The sequence below is a fragment of the Pagrus pagrus genome (assembly GCF_965226575.1).
Source record: "Pagrus pagrus genome assembly, chromosome: 22".
Classification (NCBI taxonomy): domain Eukaryota; kingdom Metazoa; phylum Chordata; class Actinopteri; order Spariformes; family Sparidae; genus Pagrus; species Pagrus pagrus.
The window spans coordinates 17843220-17868688 of record NC_140204.1 but is presented as its reverse complement, the minus strand read 5'-3'; the positions used below and the strand labels follow the sequence as shown (position 1 = coordinate 17868688).

The following is a 25469-nucleotide window of genomic DNA, read 5'->3' as shown; positions in this document are numbered from 1 at the left end:
AGCTGTGTTTGGACAGAAAGAAATCACCTCGTGAGTATAATAGCTGGATCATTTGTTTTTATTTGAGTTACTTGTGCGTGTTTGACTGCAGGTTTGTTCGCACTAAATAGCTAAAATGCCTTACTGAACATTAGGGGTAAGATAGCGAGCAACGACAGCCGTCGACGATGTTTGTGTTCAGTTTAATCAGCTTCTGACCAAATGCAGCACTCACCAGTTTCCGGTTCTTTTCATCTTCCCATCTCTTCTCTGTACGTTTTAATTACGACCAAATCCCTGCAAAACTAATGCTATTCTTATCGGCCTCAGCTGTAGCATGCTAATTAGCAAATATTAGCACGCTGACATGCTAAACTAAGCAAAGATAGCAACTATTACACTTGCTTAACTTGTGTTCTTATTGACACGTTAGCGCTGTCAGTGTGAGCATGTTAGCATTTAGCTCAAAGTACAGCCTGCCAGTAATGACAGCCTTGCTTTAGCAGCGTCTTGTTCTCCTTTAAATTTCTGTATTGTCAGGTTACATGTATTTCCTGCCTGCGTGTGATCAGTGACTTTTTCTGTTAACAATAGTCAGAGCTCAATCCAAAAATAGTGAATGTAGTCATGAGCATGTATCAAAAATGAAAACCCTCATTGTTCACAGTAGTCGGCTGTAATTTTCACATCCCCGCATTTTCTACTTGTTACAGACGAACCAATGTGAAGTTCAGATGACTTGAGGTTTTTCCTTACAAAGCCTGAATCTGCGGGGATATTTTTATAAGTCCCAGCCAACCCATTTCATCAGCCGCCAAAATAGCCGCGTTCCTATGAATACATCCTATTACCATTCCAAAAGCCAGCGGCGGTGATTGACGCGTCCTTGTTCTCTGGTTTACATTAGATGTGAAAATAATTGGCACCTGTATTCCTGCACATGCTCTGAAGCCAGGGAAAAGCACAGCACCAGAGGTTTCATTTCACCGCGGAGTCTGATCCTCTTCTATTCACTCCAGATGTGGAGGCACACACATGGACATCCATCTCAAATAGCTGGGAAGATTAATACGAAGAAAAGATGTGTCGTATCATCATATTCTCCTGCTGCAGACAGGAAGCGACGAGCAGCTCTGCATTGATATTTCTCTCACGAATACGTAAGCCCTAATACATATAGAATATCAACTTAAGATATGTGCGCGCATGTGTGCCTCTGCCGGCCCTCTATCCTTCACCTCATCCTCCTCTCATCATCTCATCCTGCTCTCCACACATTCCCTCTGGCGATCCCCGTAGCTAGTTATCATGAGGATGAGCCTATTGAAGTACGTTAAGCATCCAGTATCCCAGCCGGCCTTGGCAGATTGGATGTGATCTTGGCGGTTTAGCGGGGTGCGTGTTGCCCAGGGAGAGTAATTGCTGGCGTAATTGTACTCTGGGGAAAGGTAGAGCAGTAGGGCCTAAATTCATCCTTCTACCTGCCCTCAGGCTGCATGGACAACTCTTGTCCCAGCTTCTGTCCATTCTTTACACCTTTCCACAACCACCCTCCATCCTTCATTCCCCCTTCTCCACAGTGGCTGGAGGGGAGGTTTACTGAGGAGTCAGCGGTTGAGAGGGCTGGAGGCAGAGTGGTGTCAGGGGGAGCAGGTGGAACAGTGGGCCAGGTCAGAGGAGCTCGGCTAGGAACTGAGGAGACAGATGGAGGAGGAGATTAGGAGGAGGAAGGAGGCGTCCCGTTGATAAAATGAAAAGGGAGGCAGCGGAGGGTGGACGAAGACACGCAGAGGGTGTGAAAGCAAAGTTCAAGTGGGGAAAGATGTTTGTGTGCGAGTGTGTTTCGTGTCCTCATGGAGACAGGAAGACGAGGAAAATCCTCTCGAGTGGTAGAATTGTGGGAGGCCTGCACCTCATAAAAGACCACTTTAGGGTTAGGATTTAGGGATTAAAGTTAGTAAATGGGTTAAATCAAGCCTGTGATTTAAGAACCAGGCTTTTAGTGACCGGTTTCACTCCTGGGACAGAAGGTGAATACAGTTGACTGCAATTACTGTCAATGTCTGGCAAGACTGAAAATCAGTGGTGTGTCTCAATATGCAGCAGTGTAGCACATGCAGGTCGGGACACCAGATACATTTTTGCAAGATGACAGAGGACAAAAGACTTCAATAAGGATTATCTTAAAGGTCCAGTGTGGAGGTTTTAGGGGGATCTACTGGCAGAAATTAGACAGAATATTCTTAAGTTTCATGATAAATTTACTGTATAACTGTAACTAAGAATCTTTATGTTTTGATTACCTTAGAACGAGCCTTTTGTATCTCCTTAAGGAGCGGGTTTTGTCACTACGGTCCGAATTGAGTAGCTGCCCAATCAGAGTAGTGCATATGTGAGCACCTTCGCCATCTTGGACAGGAAGGTACGGCAACCCTACCTGGACAAGCACACACTGAACGTCAGTGAAAACAGAAATGTATCAAGTTAATTTATGATTACATTTACTATACGATAGTTCTGTATGTGATTTGTCCCAGTGGTGTTGCCATACGTGGGAGTTCAAGATGGCAGATGATAGGTCCTCTCCGTCGAAGTCCGCCATGTTGCACTGCCATGTTTCTAACAGACAAACCAAACACTGTCTCTCATTTTTGGCTGCCACCGTGGGGGGGGGTGTTCAGTTAATTGCTAATCTACAACCTCACTGCTAGATGCCTCTTAATCCTACACACTGGTCCTTTAATGACTCTAATCTTTGCTTCCTAGAGAAATATTAGATCGTTTTTTTCTTTTGGCCTCTAACAATAATTGAGGTAAAACTAAAATCACTAATTGGATTAAGTGCTTACAAATCTAAGATACAGCGTGTTCAATCTGCAAGGAGTTTGCAATAAAGGATGGGATCCACTGGAATAAAGAATGTATTTCAAACTCATTTTCAATTCTGTTTTTTTTTGTTTTCACTTTCTGGCAAGTAGTTCTCACCACACGGCCCACCAATTTTGTGTGTCTGAAGCTTTCAGACACATTTTGTGGTCTTCCCTGGTGGATGTCAAAGAGTTGTGAACTATGTTTGAAATTTAGATAACAGCTGGTCGTACATGCGGAGGAGATGGTGACATCTGTCTCTGGCGTCAGGTGTGAGTGGCCCTGATTTCTCTCTCCGGTTGATGACTCTGATCCCCTCCGAGTCGAGAAAGGCGCAAGAAAAAAAAGCACGAGCCAAAGAGAAAGCAAAAATACTTAATATTTTCTTGTTTTTCCTGTTGTTTTGCCGTGAAAAATCAGTTCGCTTAATTTCCGCGATCTGTCAGCGGCTTCTTAATTCCTCAAAAGCGAAGCAGATTTAGTGTGTTTGTCTTTGGGTATACTCATTTTTGTCACTTTCGTGCAAACACAGCATCCATCAAAAATGACGTGTGTCGTATTGAATTTGTGTTAGGCTATGAGTTATGATGTCACTGAACGGAGCTGCACCCTTCTAAATCTGAGTGAGTTTTTCAGTAGATGAAGGTCTCAGGTCACGTCTTCTGTAGAAACACATTCAAATTTGCACCTGCAAGTCATGCAGTGTAACCTTGCGCTGTGCAGCTGCAAGGTTACGGCTATTTTTGAGGTTGGATAGTATTGCAGTTGGTAGAAGGTACATGTAGGTAGGTGTGTGAGGGCCATCAGGTACAACTTGTTTACTGTTGGAGAATCAGCAAGTCACTGCTGCACCATCCATATGTGTGATCTGCACATCACATGTTGCACCCACCCTCACCGCTCCTCATTTAATCCCCCACCACCCCAGTCTCTCTCTCTGTCACAGGAAGATACAAGGGTGTGTGTTTGTGTTGGCGGCGGAGGTGCGTTCGCGGGGGAGGAGGAGGAGGAGGAGGAGGAGGAGGAGGAAGCTCACAGGGACAGACAGATGCTGAAGGATAAAGACGTGCAGCTGAGATCTATCAACTGCAAGGCGGGCGAGGGGTGCCATGCTCTGACACCGACACACATCGCCACGCGCACACACCGCCGTACCACCCTCGGTGTGAATTTCATTCCCATCAGGGTGCATGTTTTCCTGTCTGAGGTCTTTGTGTTGCAGCCACTGTGGGTGTCTGCCGGTGTGTTTGTGGATGTGCACGTGTCTACGCTTACCCTTAACCCCTTACCACTGCATGCATAATGTTAACCATGCACTTACTGTAATTGCTTATGTTTGCAGCTATACATGCTGTGTGAAAGTCACGCTTGATTTTGCGTAAATGGGCTTATGCATGTGTGTGTGTGTACTTCTAGTGGTGAGGTCTGGCAGCTGGAGCAGACTGTAGCCAGAGTCACCAGGGAGAGGATGCGGTTATGAAGAAGAGTTGAAGGTCGGTGCAGTAAATGAGGTCAGTGTGAATAAATAAGCTGTAATAAACACCGACATATGAGCTGCGAGTGTTTATTAGGCATGGAAAATACATCTTCACACTCCCTCCGTCCGCTCACATATCACTCCAGAAAGTACATTCAGTTTAATTCAGCACTGTGACAGACCTGATGTAGGTGGTATCTTATAGCTATGCAATTTTTAAAACTGAGTCATCTTCGCCACACAAACACAAGCGAGAGCCACGGACCAACCAGTTTTCCCACACAGATAGATTCCCAGACAGAGCAGAAGGTTTGTTTTTCATGCCAGCTCCACCTCTGAACTGCTGTTGTCTCTAAACCAGTCTGTCTTCCTCCACTACATTTAGCTCTGTCATCCGGCCTGCCAAGGTTTCAAGAGGTCAGTGCGGCAGAAACAGCTCCATCTCTGCTCTCTTTTTCTCTCTCCCTCTCCCTCTCTTTCTCTTTCTCCGTCCAGCTCTATAAAATCTCCCCGCTGTATTTGTTTCTTGTTTGGATCTCACAACCTGCAATTACAATTTTTCTGCTGAAAGCATGCTATAATTTTGCATGGCGGAGGAAATGTCTGCACTTTTGTCTCGCTCGCAGATTATCCCTCAGCCTGCAGACCCTGGTTTGATCCCGTGTAAGATCGCTCATCTGCTCTGCCGGAGTGCCTCTGAGCTAGACACTAAAGCCTCACCAGCTTCAGGTCCGCGAGCTCTCGCAGACCTGACTTTTTCCATCAGTCTTGCTCCTCCCTCGATGTGTGTCTCTCTTTCATTTCCTTTTTTCTCCCTGGCTGTGCAGGAACAGCAGGAGGTGTTCATGGTGCATCATATTAAAGGTCTCTCCCCCTCTTTGTTTCTCTCACCGCAAGTGTTTCTGGAAGTGTGTCGTGCTGGAGAATTCTTGGATCACTGGGCTGAGGCATCGCAGGCAGAGCTGGGTGCTGCGTTTCCTAGTTGCACCATTCAGATGTTCTTGTTGTAATTCCCTCAGCTACATACACAGAAAAAACAACAACCATACAGACTTACTAATGAATAAGAATCAAGACACAAAAATAAACTTTTCCTGGTGGAAGAATGAAGCTGCTCTGTAGCCTGGTGGTACGGCAGCGGATACTTCTGTATCTGTTGGCAGATGGCAGCGAGGAACAGATTGTGGCTGGGATGGGGGTTGTCTTATAGCATCCTTCGGGCTCTGTGCAGACTTCACTCCACCGATGTCACTGATGCTCTGCACATAGGCTCTAGTGATGTTCTGGTCGGTTTTAATCACTCGCTGTGCTGTGATTAAAACAAACACTTGCATCCGATGCCTAAGCAAAGACGTGTGTGTGGTTGGCCCCTCAAACGGACTACAAACCAGCAAACTGAGTTCTGTTCTCATTCGGCTGCTTAGAATTTCAAGTCTCAAGCGGAAACCTAAGACAATGACATCATTATTACATCATCATTTTACATAGTTACATCCATTCCATTCTTATCAGATAAACGACTGGGGGGTCGACTGTGCAAGCAACTTATTACAACCCATATTTATGTTTCTTGTCAGGCAGCAGCTTCTAGTGGCCATAGAAATTATAGTCTAAGGTAATCTAAGTAAAGTTACGTATCAGTAGTGTAGTTATTTTAACACAAACCAACTAACCAAGTCATTTTCTTGCCTAAACCTAACCAGACTGTGGGCGCACGATGAAGGTCCAGTACGCCTGATCGCTGGTACACTGTTTAGGGGATTGTGTTATATGTGATTTAAGAGCCATTAGCAATCAATCTATTCAGTCACTGAGGTATGAGGATGTGATGAGGAAACACAACTGTTTTTACAGGCTGAGGAGTACCTGACGAGTACACTGAACTGCATGCGTAAAGCAGGTGGCGTGCTCCTCCTCGAAGTTTGCGTCTCCGTCGTCTCGCAGGTTTGATTTCCAACGGAACAGTGTGTGACAGCAGTCGTTGTTTCTCAGGTGCAGCTCTGGAAAACAACAGGATCGAAGAAAGTGTAGGATGTGAAGGCAGCAGGTGAGCCTCCAACACTACAGGACATACTGTAATAAGTTAATTTGGCTTAATGACCGGCCTCACCATCACTCTGACACACAGTCCAGTCGGCTGTGTGCACTGTATCTACCACATGGGGGCAGTAAAGCCACAGCTATGACAGCCCTCCATACATGTTCCTGTGTGTGTGTAATAGTGTAAAAGTGAATCAGTGTCAGTGCTCCTGGCGACCGGGGCCTGCTCCGTCTAAACACTGGTGTGTGTGGCCCTCAGCGGGGCCTGTCAGCCGGCTCGTCCTGCACCTCATCAGGCCCACTTTGAAGTGTTGCTGCTGGATGCTGGGACTCTTCCCCTGTGTTCTGTCAACGGGAGGACAGAGATCCTCCCACACACACAGGGGGATTCTTTTTGTTTAGACTGGGCCGCAGACTTATGAGGTGAATCCAGTCCAGTGATCATGAGCGGCACTCGTGCAACATGCAAGTTCCTCACAGTGTGTAAATCTGCTTTATCATTGATAACATTGTCAGAATATTCCTTTAATGCCTCTAGAATGAGCTCATGCTGGCCCTTGAGTCGTATTTAATGTCTAATAAACCTTAAACGCCCCTATAGGGACTCGTAGCTGTGCTGTGACATTGTATGATATCCTTGTAAAATTTCATCTGGATCCTTTCAATGCAATCCTCCTCCAGTGCCACGTGCGATGCCCACTAGATGCATGGGGGGCGCTCTTGCTCTTCCATCACGGCGTCGAGCAGAGGAGGGCGCTGAGCGTCTGGAAAGGTGGGGGGTTCTTCTTCGGCGGTTGAAAGGAGGCAGAATAGAGCGCCGGGGAGTCCAGAGGTCCGAGTCGGGGGGCCCCCTGAAACTCACAGAGAAGGAGGAGAGAGGAGGCGCTGAAAGGGACTCGATACCGCCCCCCCCGAAAAAGCCTGGAAGAATCGCGCTCCGTCAGTGCGCCCTGCCTGCCAGTCGGAGGATGGGGATTTTTTTTCCCATTCATCCACGTCCCCTTTTTCCCTCCTCCTCCTCCTCCTCCTCCTCTCAAACAAGCCAGTCGGTCTGTCAATGTGCTGCGAGCATTAGGGCAAGTCAAACCAGTGGGATTTTGAGGCAGAGAGACGGATGAGATAACGAATGAAGCGCTTTTCCTCTGGCCGAGAAGCGACGCGTCCAGCTCTCCAAATGATGCGCCGCATCAGATAGGCGTCAATTTCCACCAGGGACCGATGCGCACAACTCGCATCTTATTTTTATAATCACTTCACAAGTTTCACGTCGGCCTTTGTGCGACGTTATTAAGAGTGGGGATGCTTTTCTAGCTCTTTTGGTTTCTTACTCTCAGTTTTCTTTGATTTGATTCTTCACCGATTTGGATCCTGATTTGTTTTTTTGTTTTATTATTATTATTATTATTATTTTTCCACCGAATCCGTTGCTGAAAGGATTTGCGGATTTACAACCTGTGTGTTTCTACAAAGAGGAGAATAAGGATTGTAATGCGCACTGACTGAGCCCACCGAGCATCAACATGTCTTTATGAGGATGGAGCCGTGGACACGAGTGACATCTTTTCCATTTTAAACGCTTTTACCTTCACAGTTGTTGTTTTTTTTTTGGCCCGATCTCGACCGCTTCCTCCCAGCAGACTGACCATATTTCTCCTCAGTCCAGCCTGATATGTTGGAAGGTAGATCTTCTTGCGAGGAAACAAGGTAATGGGAGAGAAATCACACAGAGTCGGCTCAGAGAACAAGGGAACATTGTTCGGAAAAAGACAATTAGGGCGCACCGAGAGGCAACAGAAATAGCTCCTGGGTGGCGATACATTTCAGAAAATTCGATTCAGTGGGAGTTCAGTTCGAGCCGAGGAGCATTGCTTTGGAAAACGGAGGACTAATGACAAATTAATGGGAAAGTCATGGGATTGGCACTGAAATAGTACGATCGAGGACGCGCAGAAAAACGCGTCGGTTGTTTTTCCTTTGGAGATCCAGACGCACGGATTGAACAAGTTTCTCCCGAGTCCGCTTTCGGTTCGATCCCGCACAATTTTGATGAATTGTGGATGCATGTGGTTGCACACAGCGGGCTTTCACTCCACACTTTGACTGCCTCCACCTATAGCCTGCTCGGCTGTAGTCGCACATCCATTGTTTTGAGAGTCGCGCAGAAAACCCCCCGAAACACATTCTCGCCCGTTTTCTTTTCTTTCTTTCTTTCTTTTTTTTTTTTAATTAAATGGGGCTACATATGCTGGGTGTCAGGGTTGAAATGGCGTGTCGAGGAAGTGGGAATGGATTGGGGATCCTGCTGATATTCTTACTGGATTTACTGGGAACGGCGGCCAGCAATATGGAGCCCATCTACTGGAATTCCCTGAACGAAAGGTAAACGCAGCTTTTTCTTTTTTTTTTTTTTACTGCTCGCTTCGTTGCAGGTTTGAACTTGAAGTTTCCAGCCCACAGGGGAGGAAAAGAAGTGATCGAATAATTAGTTTAATTGCATGTTTTCTACAAAAAATGTGACGAGCAACTTGTGCGTAATGGATGCAAGTCAGTCCAAGTCGGAGGAAGCAGCGTGAAGTTCAGAGATCAGGCCTCCAGTCGGGCCCCTGCGAGAGGGATCATCGGTTTTATATTCCTATTCCACCTCATATCGCCCCATCATCATTGTTTACACTCCAACACAAACAGCGTAATATGATAAATGTATACACTCCGAGCTGAAACCGGCTGCTCCGTCTCACAGCTGCTCTGAATTTGTCACCCTCGCATTGATTATTGTGTGTGATCCAGCTGCAGCTCGTCCCTGTAAGCCGGGACACATAGGAGCAGTGTGTAGGATGATAAAGACGTGTGTGATGCTCTAATTGCTGGTGCCGTGTGACCTTGATTAAGGCGCAGGCCCCGGCCCGCAGGCCTCTCCGGCACCCCCCCTCCTCCTCGTCTGCCCACCCGGCCACGCACATTTGCATTTTTTTTCCCTACCTTTTCCTCTGGAGGAGGTGTCAGGCATTAGCTGAGGAAATGTCATTTTAAACACCTCTCGGTCGTCCGGCATTAACGACCGACACCACTTTTCTCACACCTCTGCCAATTTCCCTGTGTCTGAATAGACGCCCGGTGGCTGTGGTGGTGGAGGAGGAGGAGGGGGGTGGAGGAGAATAACAAGGCGGCTTGTATGGAGGTGACACCAGGCTTCAATTCTGCAAATCCTGACTTCATTTCAGGGGACAAACTGGGACAATGATATTTCTCAGCTTAATAAATAGAATATGTAGGCCACCAGGGTACGGGCTGCAAGGGAGCACTGATCCACAGCGGCTCCCACTCCTTGTAACTTTGCCTAAATTACTCGCTTAATAATACAAAAAAAGTACAAAAGCAAATTTGGACTCGGGCTTCCTCCAGGCAGCCTACCGAACCTCGCCTCCCCCAGCTCACACCCGTGCCACAGGCTTCTCCACACGCTAACAGGTTTTTAATGCATCCATGTGCTGTAGGCTACGGCCCTGCCCGGTTTCTCCCCTCTCCACAGATGTGACTGTGCGTGGGCCCCCGCTGTGGAGCCAGGCATGAAGCCCTTAATGAGGGCTTTTTGTCAGCAGTGGGTGGATTCACCCAACAGGGAGTAGAGTTGGACACGGGAGGGTAATTTTCACTGAGAAGCTAACAGCCGGGGCTTTTCAGGCCTTACAGGTGATTCCACGCCATTGTCTCCTAATGGAGTTTAGCGTTATAGGTGGGTGTCGGGGCTTAGCGAAAGGGCCTGGCTGGGCAATTAGAGGGGTGGTGGCTTTGACGCCAGTCTCATATTCATTTCCACAGATTTGCTCACTCATATATTCAAAATACAAAGCCTATTGTATACTATGAGGCTTATTCCTGAAGCTTACCATTCATAGTTAATCAGCTTAGTCATTCCTCCTGTTTATTTTTCTTGGCCCTTTTTACACACTTCCATGTGCTTGTTTCTCCTTCCCGACGTGTCGAGTGCAGAACTTTACTTTCAGCCGCCTCGGGGCAAAATAGGTTTTGGCCCTGGGCTGAAATATGTTAAGAGCCCGTGCTTGTCCAAACAGTGCGCATCTTCCAAGGACAGAATCGGGAGCCCACACACATCTGGTTTGTACTTCTGAAATGAGGCGAAAAGTAAGCAGAAGCAGTAGTCTGTATCAATCAGGTGCAGGGGCGCATGTATGGCTCACATCTCGTCTGTGTAGCAAATGGACTGTCACGTTGTTAACCTCTAGACCTCTGCAGGATGTGCCGCTTTGAAGTTTAGACCGTCCACCTGCAGCTTCGCTCCACCTCTCCTCCCATCTCCCTTTCCGCCTCTGTGAGCAATCTCCGGCCCCTCTCCTCCCTTTTTTCTAAAAATTTTCCTCTGTTTTCCATGCCCTCCTTCTGTCCCGGCTCCCTCGACCTCATCTCTTGTATCTTTTCTCTCCTGTCACTTTCCCGTCTGTCTCTATCTCCACCCTCCCCTCCTCCAGTGCAGTGACCAGACGTAGCAAATTGGAAACATGTGTCACATCCAGCCACTAATTATGGCGCTACAGCAGCCACTGACACACTCAAAGATGTGTTGGGAGTGACGGAGGTGAAGAGGGAAAGGGGGCAACCGTGCCTCAGACTCTACCACCTGATTATTTCCTGGATTACACGATAATTAGGATGTTATGGCCGACGTAAGTTACAGTAAAATATAGTTTGAAAATGCTCGCAGCCACCAAGCGCTGCATCCACCCTTTTATTGACTGCTCCATCAGTTGGAATTACTATAGCCCGGCAGAAAGAGAAGAGACAGAGTTGTACAGGGAGGAATATAAACAGAGACAGGTGCCAGAAGGTGAATGAGAAACAGAAGGAGCTGTAGAGAGAGCAGAGTGGGGGGAGAGACAGTCTTAACCCTAAGTAAATCAATACCAGTTAAGTCTCAAGTGCCAATACAGGTTCTGCTTGAGGAAGAGGGAACTGAACCAGAACGATCACCTTGGGAAGAGCTTCCCCCTCAGACATACATTATCCTTATCTCAGCATCTCCTATTATCGGCCTTACACGGCCGCCCTAATGAAAGATCGAATCTTACATTACTGCTCCGGAGTTGGGGGGACGGGCGAATCGGAGTGGGTGCTGGGGTGGCAGGTGACACACTCGCGCGCACACACGGGATCAAGGACTGTAGGTCACGCTGGTGGACACACGCAGGGAAAATGAATTCATGTAGAGAGAATGTTGGCCTTGGTCGCCCCTCTGATCACAGCATATGGAGTTTTGTAGTTTTTGGCCCTTCTGCAAGTTTGATTTCAGCGTCTGTTCCTAAGGCCAAAGCCTCTCGTTCACCCCCTCCTTCCCCTCACACACTCTCTCTTCCTCTTCGCCGCTCTTTTCCATACTTTAGCAAGCGGCTGTAGATTATTGTAAACGGCTGCTGAGGGTGGGCGTCTCCCCCCGCTCGGCGCTCCCGGTGACTTGTAATACAACTATTCCCCCTAAGATCCACATTAAAATTTAATCCCCCCTTCCCGTTTCTCAATAATTCATTAATCGCCGGCTAATTGGCGCCGGATAAAAGACTAGCTAACTAGGCTAAGTGTTTCAAGTACAAAAAAACCAGAGAAAAGACTCCCCGAAAAAAGAAAAAAAAAAAAAAAGAAATCACTGGAAATCTTCTTGGCGGGACCGAGTGGAATAAATGTTAGTGGGTCAAACGGGGTGTCATATCAAAGGAGCAGCATTCCTACACCCGTGTATTGATCGCGTGTATATTCGAAACGCCACACCCGGTTTCACCCCCCCCACCATTAAAAAACATCCACCCGTAGGTTTCCCATTCATGAATAATGCATGCCTGCACCGAGGCTTTTCTGGGCTGTGTGGATAAGTAAGCAGGAGCCTGTAAGCCTACACGCATCCTTAGGCTAAATGATTAGAGAATATCCACTGGGTAGGTTTTTTCTTCTTCTTCTTCTTCTTATTTTAGGAGCGAGGGGGTGTTTAAAACAAGAGGAGGAATGTAGAGAAAAGACAGCAAGAATATGAACCATATTGCTGGAGCTGCCTGTTAACGCGAGCGGGCAGCGGCTTCCCCCTCGTTTCTCCCGCACTCTCTTTCTCTTCCTACCTCCCTCTCCCTCGGTGAAAAAGAGGAGTGTGTGTGAGTTTACGAGCTGAGAGCAACAGGAGCTGTGAAAAGAGGTTTCAGCTGATGTGGCAGAATGGAAAGGCCAGGGGAAGGAGAGGGAGACGGGAGCCAAACCGGCCAGAGGCTCGAATCGCTTTCTTTCTTTATTCCCGTCTTTCTTCGGGCGTCGCAGATGGACACGCGGCTACGCGGCCGGACTGTGGAAAATACAGACGGATCTATCGCAGACGACAGACGCCTGCGCACGTAAACGACCCTCGGGGGGCTCGACCTCCCCTCCCATCCATGTCGGACACGCGTGTAAAAAAAGTGTGTGTGGTCCCAGTGTGTCTCCTAATGTATAAAACACACTCTGCCCTTATGAGACGGGAAGCACGGGAGGGCAGATGAGCACACACACACACACGCACACACGCATTCAGGAGAGTTGAGGAAATTGGCAGGCGTCACGGGCTGTTGTTCCACTCGGAATTCATTCATTATTTTATCACTCGATTATAAGTTTATTTGGCAGGGGCAGTGCACATTCATCAACATCATAACAGCCATAAAGCGGTGTTGTAAATATGCTGGGGTTAGCTAAAGAACTAATTTACTTCCTCAGTCCCCGGGGCTTTAGAAGTGACTTTGGGATTTTGGTAATTGTTAAAAGTGCTGATGATTAGGATGAGGGAGATTAAAAGCGTGTGGCTGGCTGACTTGGTTCAGAATGTTGGAACACATGCAGGAACAAGCAACTTTCTTCCCTGGTAACACATGCGTGCACACGGACGCGCTCACGCACAATGGTGGGAGGCTAGTGGTAACAGTAATCCAGGCCGTGGGTCTGAAGGGGTCACATGTGGCCCAGCATCACTGGGCAGATTGCCCTGGGTGGCTGAACCCAGAGCCCCTTAGCAAAAGCCAGCCAACACACACACACACACACACACACACACACACACACACACACACACATTGGCCTCTCATTAGCTTGCTTCACAGCACACCCTGCCTAAGCAGGATCATCCAATCCTCCTGGCAGCATTTGGACTGGGCCAGGTCAATCCTCCTCCCCCGGGTGACACAGAGAAGCGGACTTGGGTGGGGGGGGGTGACAAGCCAGTATGAAAGCGTGTATGCAGGACAACCTCTGTCACACTCTTCATCACCTTCTCTATCCTTTCTTTTTACTCACGTCCCACTCTCTTAGGCCTTCCTCCTCCTCCTCCTCCTCTTCTGTCATCCCTCCATCCTCCCCTCCCTCTTGCTCTTTAGTTGTGTTTAGGCTCAGTATCACGAGACTCCCAGCTCTGCTGCCGCTGCTCCGCACATCTCCACAGCACTGGGCTGGGCTCGTCTTGCAGCAGCCTCTGTGGCTTCGGCTTCATTCCAGATAAGCGGGATAGCAGCGGGAGGGAGTTGACGCTGTTGTCATTTCGCGTGTGTGTGTGTGTGTGTGGATTCTGGTTTGTGACAGAAGACGTGCTGGCATGTGTGTTTGTGCTGTGAATACTAAATTGTGTGTTAACATCTCCGAGCTCTGAGCTGTTCTGATGTACGCCACGAGCACTTGCACTGCAGAAAGTCTCCCACTGATAGTGTTTTTGGTCTTTAATTGAGTCATAAAGTGTTATTTCCCTCAAAACAAATGAATAAATCTGATTCAAAGATTCAGATTATTCGGAATTTCCAATAAAAATCAACTCGATTCAAGTACCGTCTGCATTTAAGTTGAAACGTTCGTGATCCCATTGCAGCCACGTGCATTATCCTCACTTATTTCAAGATATAGACGCTTAGTTCTGAGAAATTCTTTGGAAAAGTTGAAGTTTTTTTGAAGAAAATAAGATTTTTAGCCCCTTTCAAGACGTAATTGACTTGATCAGATGGAGGATTTTTTTTCGCAGCGGGTGTTGTGTTTGTTTTTTCACACCTGCTGTCCTCTCAAGCAGCATCAAGGTGGAGTCCTCCTTTGCATAGCCCTACACAAAGCGCCGTAGAACGCATAAAATGCAAAACAAAAAATCTTTAGTCCTCTTATCTCCGAGTCACTTCCCCAGCAGGCAGACTCCATTCCAGCTCCGACCATTTGCATCCCAACACTTTCATCAGCGCTGAAACTCCATCACTCTCCTTTCGTCGTCTGCCCGCGGATGTCAGCGCGGCGCTTTGATTGGACGGCGGCCCGAAATGATTTTGTAACCGAATGTTAAAGAGTGTCTGTGTGTGCGTGTCTGCACAAGAGAGACAAATGAGCAGGATCGCTGGTGGACAGCTGTGCCTTGTCACAGCAGAAGTTTTGGCAAACATCTTCGACCGATGCGAGCAGGAGGGCAGAGCTGGAAGAAGTGGGTGTCGTCAGGGTGAGATGAGGGGAAGATAGAGGAGACGGGAGGAGCGCAGCGAGCCGGCGGGGTCAGAGAAGGACACAAAAAGCATGAAAGACAGTGAGGGAAGGCAGGTTAAGAGAGAGATGGATGGCTTGGGGGAGCGCGGCCCGCTTTGACAGCGGTACTAGCTGATGTGACGCAGCCCAGACAGGGAGAGTGACTGATGATCTGTAGGTCACCACCATGACTAGCTGCTTCCTGCTCGCATACAACCGAGCCGGCCCCTCATTCCTCATTACTGACACGTCCCATAATATTTATCCCTGTGAAGTCCAGCATGAAACCTGGTAAGCTTTAAAGGAATTCCTTGGCTTTTTGGGCAGAATGAGCTCTTTGATCAACTTAGCGTAGAGCGGTTAAGAGACTGGCAGCTGTTTCCCCTCTGTGTCTTTACTGCAGTCCACATAAGATGAGATGCTGCAAACACACACTGCCTCAACTTCACACACGGTATGCAGAAGTCACAGAGGCAGAAGTGATGCCAAATGCCTCGTAGCGCACCGATGTGTTGATGGGCTTGATTTGCCAAAAGCTAAATCAATTCCTTTAAAAGAAAGCTCCACTGTTCCCCTGTTTAATCAATATTTTAAGTTCATTGCACTCACGGAGGAAGTGTTGTAATTTACATTTCTGGTGAACCCACCTTTCTCTCGCCTACTTCTGCTGCAGTTTCTGATTTTTCTGCATTTCATATTCATGGAGGATCATCACTTGTGTTGTTTGTAGGTGAAAGGAGGGATAATAATACACTGAATGCAGACCTGTGTTTTTTCTGAGGCAGTCTAAGAGCTGCGTGTCCTTTTCAAAAGTCAGCTTTTATTCTGCTCTATTGAGGCGACAGTCAAATGGCGTCTCTGCCTTCGTCTTTGATGGATTTCATCCTGTGTGATTCTTGGTGATTCTAGGAGTCCCGGCTCTTTGATACAGCGAAATACTCTCCAAAACCTGAAGTTTGTCTGGATGCTTTCCTTTTAGGGTACTTCATTCTAGCCGAGATGGAACACAGCCTCTTTGAGTCACGTCGGGAAAACAAAAATACAGAGCCAAACCTCGAAAATGGACCTAGAAACGCAAGAAGGCACACAGCCCGTAGCTGCTTGTGCAAGTGATGAAGTGGTTACAGGTGGCGTTTTCTTTAAATATCTCATTTTGCATTTATATTTTTGGCATAAGAAGCGGTTATCCAGAGATTTGCAGAAACACACAGAGCCGCAAAAGTAAGCATACATGAATCACTCTGCCTGCAAGGAGCCTGGTAACAAAGCAGAGCAGCTACTCACCGCTCCAGTACAAAACGCTACATGGCTTTTATTTGTGTGGGGGCTGGTTGGAGGGGGTGTGGATCCTCCTGGCTGTTGCACTAGATGTTTGGTCTCTTGTGTGGGAGATGTGGAGACCTGTTACTCCAAAGCATCTTAGCTTTAAGATAATCTTTACCCATTGACTTACAATGGGTCAGCGATGATCCTCATGCTAAGAGGCTTTGGCGGGGGAACCCTGTCCCGCTCTGCCCCGCTGCACTAACAGCCAGTCATCTTAAAAACTTGGCGTATTAATAAACAAACACATTTATTACCTCATATGAGCACAGGCCTACTTCTCTACCTTAGATCTTTTATAATATTCCCCATCAGTTGCTCCCAGCACCTTGATTATATTTCCAGGCTTCACGCTTTCTTCTCATCAGATGCTGGTGTGTGTGAGCACATATGCGTAGTTCTAATTAGGAGGTAAAAGACCGTACAGCGAGCGTAGTCCATCTGGCTTTGGCATTAGCCCATCATTCTTACAGTCTATAGGGAAACTGACCTTGGCTAGCTGCGCAGGGAAAATCATGCTCCATTTCCTGGGTTCTGCATTAAATATAATTTAAGTAGATTTGACGTCAAAAATGCAAGATTAAGATGGAAATGTAAGATAAAGATGAATGGTTCGGTTTTGGATGTAGAAGGTCTGGGCTTCACGCGGGGCGGTGTTGTTCCTCTCAGCTTGTAGAGACCACATACTGAGATGGAAGGTGGCATATGCCAAGTGTTCCTATTTAAATTGCTTTTATGATTTAAAAACTTCTCACACTTGGTTTAGTGTTGGAAACTTTTGTCTCAAGGTTACCTGCTTGTGTTTCACTGATGTTGAGAAGCGAACAGGAGCTTTAAAAGCGAGTGCCTTCACAGTGGTTTCTGTCTCAACATTACCCCCAGAATATTCTTCTCCCAGGTGAACAGTTCAACATTTATACATAAAATGCTCATTTGCTTTTTTGCTAAGCGTTAGATGAGAAGATCAGTACCCTCCCTCATGTCTTTGAATGTACGAAGCTGGAACATGGAGGTGATTAATGGCAGCAGAGGGAAATGGTTAGCCTGTCTCTCTCCAAAGTTTAAAGGATCTGCCTCCCAGCACCCCTAAACCTCAGTTAAATAACACATATTCTGTTTATTTGTTCAGCATCAATGTTTGGACGACCATTTGTTTGGTTCTTTGCGGTACGCTTAGCTAAGCTAATTCTGGCTCTGCTAACATACGCTTAGTTAGCTTAGCTGCATGCTTAAAGTCACTTTCTGTATTTAGACAATACGATTTGACGATCAGAAATCAGATTAAAGCTTCATAACGTCTTACACAATTTGAAGTTAGCTTATGTAGCTTTGCTAAACGGCCACTGTGGCCTGAAAGAGTTCACCAAAATATACTTAAGGCATCCACGAGTGTGGGAGGGTCCACTATGGTCCACGTGATATAAACTTTGTCACTTGAGGGTGTAAGGGCACCTCCAATTTGATTGTACCACATATGCTTGTTTGCACAGCCACAAGCAGAACTCTGAGCCTATGGTGCTGACGCCAACTGTGTATGCTTCTGTTTGGGAGTATACATTTGGATTTATACTCGGATTTATATTCTGCGTTACCGCCATTAGCTAATAGTCATATCAGACAAAAGCAGCAGCAGCAAAACCCGCGAGTGTGTTGAAATGAGCAAGGAAGCATTTTGTTGCTCGCGAATGTGACTTTTCATTTGCAAGGTTAAAAATGCAATTTCCTTGTTTACAAAGTGAAGTAGTCTCTTGTAACAGTTTAACATTAATTTACATTGTTTTCTTTGGACTGAGACAATCCAGCCTCCTGGGTTCATGAACCTCCTTTTAAACCTGCATTGGATAAACTCAGAAATGTGCGGCTGTCAGACTAAAACAAGGCTCGCTTCTCCCATTTCCTGAAGAGCGGACATATCGCCGATAAAAGTATTTCAACCTGAAGCGATGATTTAAGGCCGAGTACAGAAGTAAACTAGCTGACTGCCTCCAAATGGTCGTGTTTTTGGCAGTATACGGGGTGCAGCGCTGTGCTTTGTTGTCTAGGACAAGCAACTCTAACAAGATCCATCTTGCACAGAAAGAGTGCTGAAGTGGATTGTTGTTGCCCCGTCCACATGCCATCATCTGATACCCCGGCGCTCGCTATAATACACGACTTAGAGCTGCTTTTTAGCAGTTTTACCCTCCTTCGCCCTCTTTCTCTGTACAAGTTGTATCTGCTTGGGTGCAGACGCTTTTCCGCTTGCTCTCGCTTCTGCTTGCCTTTTTTCCACTATTATTCTTTTTTTTCTTCACTGAGAGATTACAGGCAGTGACTCCTGGATATTTAGAAACCACTGGGAGCATAATTTATTGGAGATAAAGTACATTGTTGGCTCATTTCAAAAATTTTTCCGAACTCTTCAACACTTTCTGAACGAGGCCTAAGAGGTAGCACAAGCCTGTTAGCAGCTAACTAGCAAGCTAACCAGCAACAGGATGCCACCCTTCACCACTGACGATTTCCACAAACTCATGCAGAAGATCACTTTGTTGGAAACTAAAATCCACAGATTAGAAGTTAATGTGGAGGTTAACGGACTGTGTGGAAATGAAACCACTCTTCCTTTCAGCGGAAAAGAGAACGCTAACACACAGCTACCTAGCACTGATAAGAAGCGGGAGAGCCGTGATCTCCGCAGTAAATCTTCACATGGAAGTCCTCCCTGGAACACTCTTGGGGCAAAGCCAAAGAAGAACTCTGCTCCTTGGAACGTGGATGGAAGAATTACAGGAAGAACCGTCCACCCGGAGATCTCTGATGCTACCGGCTGGCCAGCACTACCATCCTCCTCCTCCTCTACTCCAATGCAGAGCAGGACACAGCCGTGGTCAGCTGCTAAAGGAAAGACCAACAGCAAACATCCCGTACAACAAACTATCAAAATGCAAAACAGATTTGCTCCACTACGCCGAGATTCCGCATCTCCATCTGATGACCTGTACCACTCATCGCCACAGAGAAGGGTAAGGTCTGAACGTGAATTAGAAGCTAACAGGCCGCAGGCAAAGCTAACGACTGGGCCCCAAACTCTGATTGTGGGAGATGCCACTGTTAAAGATGTGAGATTCATGTGCGGTGAAAACATGAAGGTTCTCTGTTTTCCAAAGGATATGGTTCCTGACATGACAGCGAGAATCCCTGGTATTGTTGCAGCAAATCCAACTGTCAAAAAGATCATTTTGCATACGGGGATGAATGACATTGTGAAGCAGCAGTCTGAAATGCTCAAACAAGATTTTACTGATCTGTTGAACACAGTCAGCTCCCTGGATGTTGAGGTTTTAATCAGTGGCCCCCTTCCACCAGTCAGAAGAGCTGCTGAGAGATTCAGCAGATTGATGGCACTGAACACATGGCTTTCCAAAGCATGTAATGTCCATTCTATGTATTTTTTGGACAACTTCAATTTCTTTTGGGACCGCAGACATCTTTTTAAGCAAGATGGACTCTTCCTAAATAGGTCAGGAGTCAAACTGTTTATGTCCAACATATCTTTCTGCCTGCGTCACCAATCTGTTCCCTCCACCAAGGACAAGAGGCAAGACAGGCCGAAACAAACAGGAGATAATCACAAAGGAAACCGAGCACAACCCCCAGCTGAAGTGAGCTCCACTCATGAGAGATGTCAGGACAAACAGGAAGAGGATTCTCTCTGTGAGGTTCAACTGTCTACACCACCCCAAACCCCACCCAGTTCACCATCTACTGTGGGCATGTTGTCGCCTTCGTCCCCCCTCATGGAGTTCACCGACCAAATGAACAAGCTGGTCATCGCTGGGACACAGTTTACCCCCCGCCCTACTGCAATTTTCTCTCCTCTCATTCCCCTGAAACACCCTCAGCCTTCGGTGAAGCTAAGACACACACCACCCCCACCCCTTTCACACAGGCATCATCCTCCCCAAGCTGATAAGAGCTCAGCACACTTAGATCTTTCTGTCTCTTACTGCTGATGTTTTATGGGTCCAGGCTCTAAAGATGTCACTCCTGACTATTCCCAGCAAAAGTCGGGGCCCAGTGTACTGGAAGCTTCTTCAGTTCATGTTATGATCGGTAATAGAAAAAGAATGTTTAAATTGCCAAGAAAGAGTGTAATGTCAAATTTAACATTCATTCCGGGTCCAGGCTACGAAGTTGATATCTTTAATGTCTTCCCTCCAGAAAAGCCGGGGCCCCTTGGAGTTCAGGTAGTCTCCTCGATTCCTGTGTTTACAGGTAATAGAAAAATGGTGAATTTGCCGAGACACAGGAAGTGCCTTAATAAATCTGCCAATCTATTAAATTTAGCTTCCATTCCTCGTCAGCCACAAACTGTCACAAAAGATTGCACAGCTGGTTTTGACTCTTTTAATTTAGCTTTATTAAACATCAGGTCTCTGGCAGGAAAATCTTTTTTAATACATGATTTTATCATCAAACACAATCTTAATTTTATGTTTTTAACTGAAACCTGGTTAGACCAAGACAACAGTGCAGCTGTTCACATTGAATCAAGCCCTCCAAACTTCTCTTTCATAAGTGAGACTAGAAAGCATAAAAAAGGAGGAGGTGTTAGTATTCTGTTCAATGAGTTACTCAAATGCAAGCAAATGTTTTATGGAAATTTTACTTCTTTTGAATATGTGGCTCTTCAGTTAAACTCATCTTCTCGGGCTATATTTCTAAACATCTACAGGCCACCTAAATACTGTACAGATTTTTTTGATGACCTTGTTGAGTTACTGTCTCTTATCTGCACTGACTTTGATTGTGTGTTAATTGTTGGTGACTTTAACATCCATGTCGACAAACCTGAGGACAGATGGACTAAAGAACTGTGTCGTGTCCTTGATAACTTTGGACTCACTCAGCATGTGATGCAGCCCACACACAACAGGGGCCACATCCTAGACTTGGTTATCTCCAAGGGTCTGAACATTCCTAAGGTTCTGGTATCTGATGTTGCTCTCTCCGATCATTACTGTGTTCTCTTTGAGAGTGATATATGTGTGTACACAAATGTTCAAACTGAGGTCGTCTCAAAGCGTTACATCACTGAAAACACCAGTGACATATTCATTGAGGCTTTCTCCTCCACACCTCCCCTCTCCAGGTTCTCCGTCAATGACCTTGTAGATCACTTCAGTTCTAAAGTTACAAATGTTATTGATGCCATTGCACCCACTAAAGTGAAGGTGGTCTCTGGTAAGAAAAAATCTCCTTGGAGAAATGCCACGCTTGTCAAAATGAAAAAAAAGGAATGCCGAAAGGCAGAGCGCAGGTGGCGCAAAACTAAGCTCCAAGTTCATTTTGACATTTATAAAGAGAGACTTTACATTTTTAATTTAGAACTGAAAAAGTCAAGGCAGTCATTCTTTTCAGACATTATCACCAAAAACAATAATAATGCACGTGCCCTGTTTGCTACTGTCGACAGGCTAACAAACCCTCCTGTGCCAATAGCCTCTGAACATCTATCTACCAGGGCCTGTAATGAATTTGCATCCTTCTTCACTGACAAAATTCAGAAAATTAGACAAGCGGTCTGTGCCACCGTACCTAGTACAGGAGGCGTGTTATCCATGTGTCCACCGAAAACCAACTCTAACACCATGACACAATTTGACCAAATCAATGACAAAAACCTGCAAGAGATAATACAACATTTGAAATCTTCCTCATGCTGCCTTGATATTTTACCAGCAGGGTTCTTCAAAAAAGTTTCAGACTGCATGACTCCAGATCTGCTACAGATTGTCAACATGTCTCTACTTTCAGGCGTCTTCCCCCAAGCCATGAAAACTGCAGTTATTAAACCACTCCTGAAGAAGAACAATCTAGACACATCAGTAATGAATAATTACAGGCCCATATCGAACCTCCCAATTTTAAGTAAAATCATTGAAAAAGCTGTTTTTCAACAGCTGAACAATTACTTAATAGTAAATGGCTGTTTTGATGTCTTCCAATCAGGATTTCGACCACATCATAGCACTGAGACTGCTCTAGTCAAGGTCCTCAATGACATTCATTTAAACACAGAAAATGGCAAAATTTCAGTCTTAGTATTACTGGATCTCAGTGCTGCGTTTGACACAGTCGACCACAACATACTACTGGACCGACTGGAAAACTGGGTGGGACTCTCTGGTACAGCACTAAACTGGTTTAAATCCTATCTAAATGATAGAGACTACTTTGTGTCTATTGGTAATTACACATCTGAAAGGATGAAAATGACAAGCGGAGTACCCCAGGGCTCCATTCTGGGGCCTCTACTATTCAACATTTACATGCTTCCTCTAGCTCAGATAATGGAAAACAACAAAATATGTTACCATAGTTATGCAGATGACACACAAATTTACATAACCATCTCACCAGGGGACTACAATCCCATACAAACGCTAAGTAGATGCATTGAACAAATCAATGATTGGATGTGTCAGAGTTTTCTTCAGTTAAACAAAGATAAGACTGAAATAATTGTTTTTGGAGCCAAGGAAGAACGACTCACAGTCTCTGCTCAGCTTCAATCTATAATGTTGAAAACTGCAAACCAAGCCAGAAACCTCGGTGTAATAATGGACTCAGACCTGAACTTCAGCAACCACATTAAGTCAATTACAAAGTCGGCCTACTATCATCTTAAAAATATATCCAGGATAAAAGGACTTATGTCTCAGCAGGATTTAGAAAAACTTATCCATGCATTTATCTTCAGCAGACTCGACTACTGTAACGGTGTCTTTACAGGACTCTCTAAAAAATCCATCAGACAGCTGCAGCTGATTCAGAACGCTGCTGCTCGAGTCCTAACAAGAACCAAAAAAGTAGATCACATCACTCCAGTTCTCAGATCTTTACACTGGCTTCCTGTCAGTCAAAGAATAGATTTCAAAATCCTGTTGTTGGTTTATAAAGCACTGAATGGTTTCGGGCCAAAATACATTTCTGATCTGCTGCCACGTTATGAACCATCCAGACCTCTGAGGTCATCAGGCTCAGGTCTGCTTTCAGTCCCTAGAGTCAAAACTAGACATGGAGAAGCAGCGTTCAGTTACTATGCGCCACACATCTGGAACAAACTCCCAGAAAACTGCAGGTCTGCTCCAACTCTCACCTCTTTTAAATCAAGGCTGAAGACCTTTCTGTTTGCCACAGCCTTTCACTGAAGCAATTTTAAGTCTTTGAACTGCACTGTGACTTTTATTTTTTCTCTGTGACTTTTGTTTTCCTATTTCTTAACTTGTTTTAATGTTTTGTTTAAATGTCTATTTCTCAACTTGTTTTAATGTTTTGTTTTAATGTATCTTAAATGTTTTACTGTAATTGTATGCGCCTGTAAAGCACTTTGAGTTGCCCTGTGTCTGAATTGTGCTATACAAATAAACTTGCCTTGCCTTGCCTTGCCTTGCCTTCTCTGTGTCTCCCCCTCTCTTGCCTTTTGTCCTCATGTCTCGCAGTCAGCATTAACACACACCAGCATTAGTATACACTGGCATACACACACAGCCAGGCATGCATGCACACAGTGGAGAGCTTGTATACACACACACACACACAAACACACACACATACTCATGCATGCACAGATGAAAAATGTTATTGCTCTCGGTGCTGGAAAAAGTCCAAGTGGAGGGGTTGGGTTTCTTCAGAGGTACCCCCCCCACCCCACCCCTCTCTCTCCGTCAGTAGCGTATCCCTCACTCCTTCCTTCCACTCCTCCGTCTCTGCTCTCTCACTCTCCCTCCTTCACTTCGCCCTCCTCCCTCTGCTCCCCTTGAACAAAAGAGCCCCCCCCTCCCCTCCCTCCCCCTCAGCACTTCCACTGAAAGCCCTCACACACACTCGTCTCTCCTGCTTCGCACTCTCCCACACGCACTCTTACCCCTCTCGTCGTCTGTAAAACCAGTCCACTTCTCCGCACTAATCCCCCCTTCATTTCTTTTGTCTTTTCTTTCACTTTCTCTCTCGTCGCCTGGCTCGCCACCAGTGTAAATTTCCTTCTCTGCATATCCAAGCCGTTATCATGTTACAGCTAGTTGGCAGACGCTAAAATTTATTCCCTCTTTTTTTTTTTTTTTTAAATTGCTCTTCTTTTTTTCTCCTTTTTTCCCAGTCTGGTCCTTTTTTCTCTCTCATTCTTCTTTGTGGGTGGTTTTTGATGTGTAGTCTCTGTTTCTTCTCATTCGCTCATCACCGTCAAGCAGTAAATAGGTCCTCTGTAGTGAGGACAGGATGAATGATCATGATTGCCTATCACTGCGGTGTCAAAGTAATTTGGGAGCGACTGTGAACCAGAGCTCGGCCTGCACGCACACACACACGCACACACACACACACGTATGTGCATGAGCAGACGCACCGCTCCCTCAACATTCCCTGGAAATCAGGAAGCCATTCCCTCATGAGCTATCCTGTCTTCTACGCTCCCTTCCAAAAGTCTTTCTCTCTTATTCTTTATCAGTCTTGCTCTCCGTTGGGGTGCAGCTGTATTGCAGGTCCCCACCTACAGGAGGGAGGAAAAAAAAAAAAAACAGATGGAGTTGCCCTCCTTTCTTCCCTTCTTCCTTTCATCCCTCCTCTCTTTCTTCCCTCGCTCCCTCCTGCCCCACAAAGAAAATCAAGCCAGAAGAATGCTGTTGCGCGGGGGGAGGAAAGGGGGGAGATGGGACAAAAGCCGTCCCTTTCGACAGTCTCTCTCTTGTGCTCCTTGGGTTTTGGGTTGATGGATGAGTGGCAGTGTGGGTCACTGTGCTGAACATGTGCAGTCCTGTACCTCCTGTGCATGTTTTCGCGCGACGCTTATTTTTGTTAGATAACTCTCTGGCAGTTTGGTGTTGGATTGGAAAGCTACTCGTGTCGGCCCTAGCTGGCTTACGCACACAGCTGCTGTGGTGTTTGTATTCGGTTCCCCATTTTGAGTGTTTCAGTAAAGCCACTGGTCCCAGTTAGGCCCAGCCCATCTGGAGTCCTGGGTGGCCATTGTACGTGTGTGTGTGTGTGTGTGTGTGTACACAGCTGAGCATTGCAACACGTCCAGTCTCTGAGGTGTGTGTGCATTCTGGCACTTGGTTAATCATACACATTATCTGATTTCTTAAAGCCTTAATATAGCTTTGCAATGGCCAAACAATGCCACTATTGAGCGTAAGTGCCGTAATTCAACTGTATTTTTTTTATGTTATCTCATTTTAATCAAAACCTTTGCCTTCCCCTTATGTTTCGTCTTAAATGTAATCACTCTTGT

At 46.2% G+C, this 25469-nt stretch overlaps 1 protein-coding gene across 1 annotated transcript in view; it reads left to right on the top strand.

Moving 5' to 3' along the window:
- Nucleotides 1-7190: 7190 nt before the first annotated feature.
- The window catches only part of efnb3b (ephrin-B3b), an 84857-nt gene continuing 66578 nt past the window's right edge, over nucleotides 7191-25469 (top strand). The window contains exon 1 of the mRNA XM_084343759.1: nucleotides 7191-8743. Within this exon, the coding sequence (XP_084199885.1) occupies nucleotides 8595-8743 (149 nt within the window). The 5' untranslated portion in view covers nucleotides 7191-8594. The remainder of the gene's footprint in view (nucleotides 8744-25469) is intronic.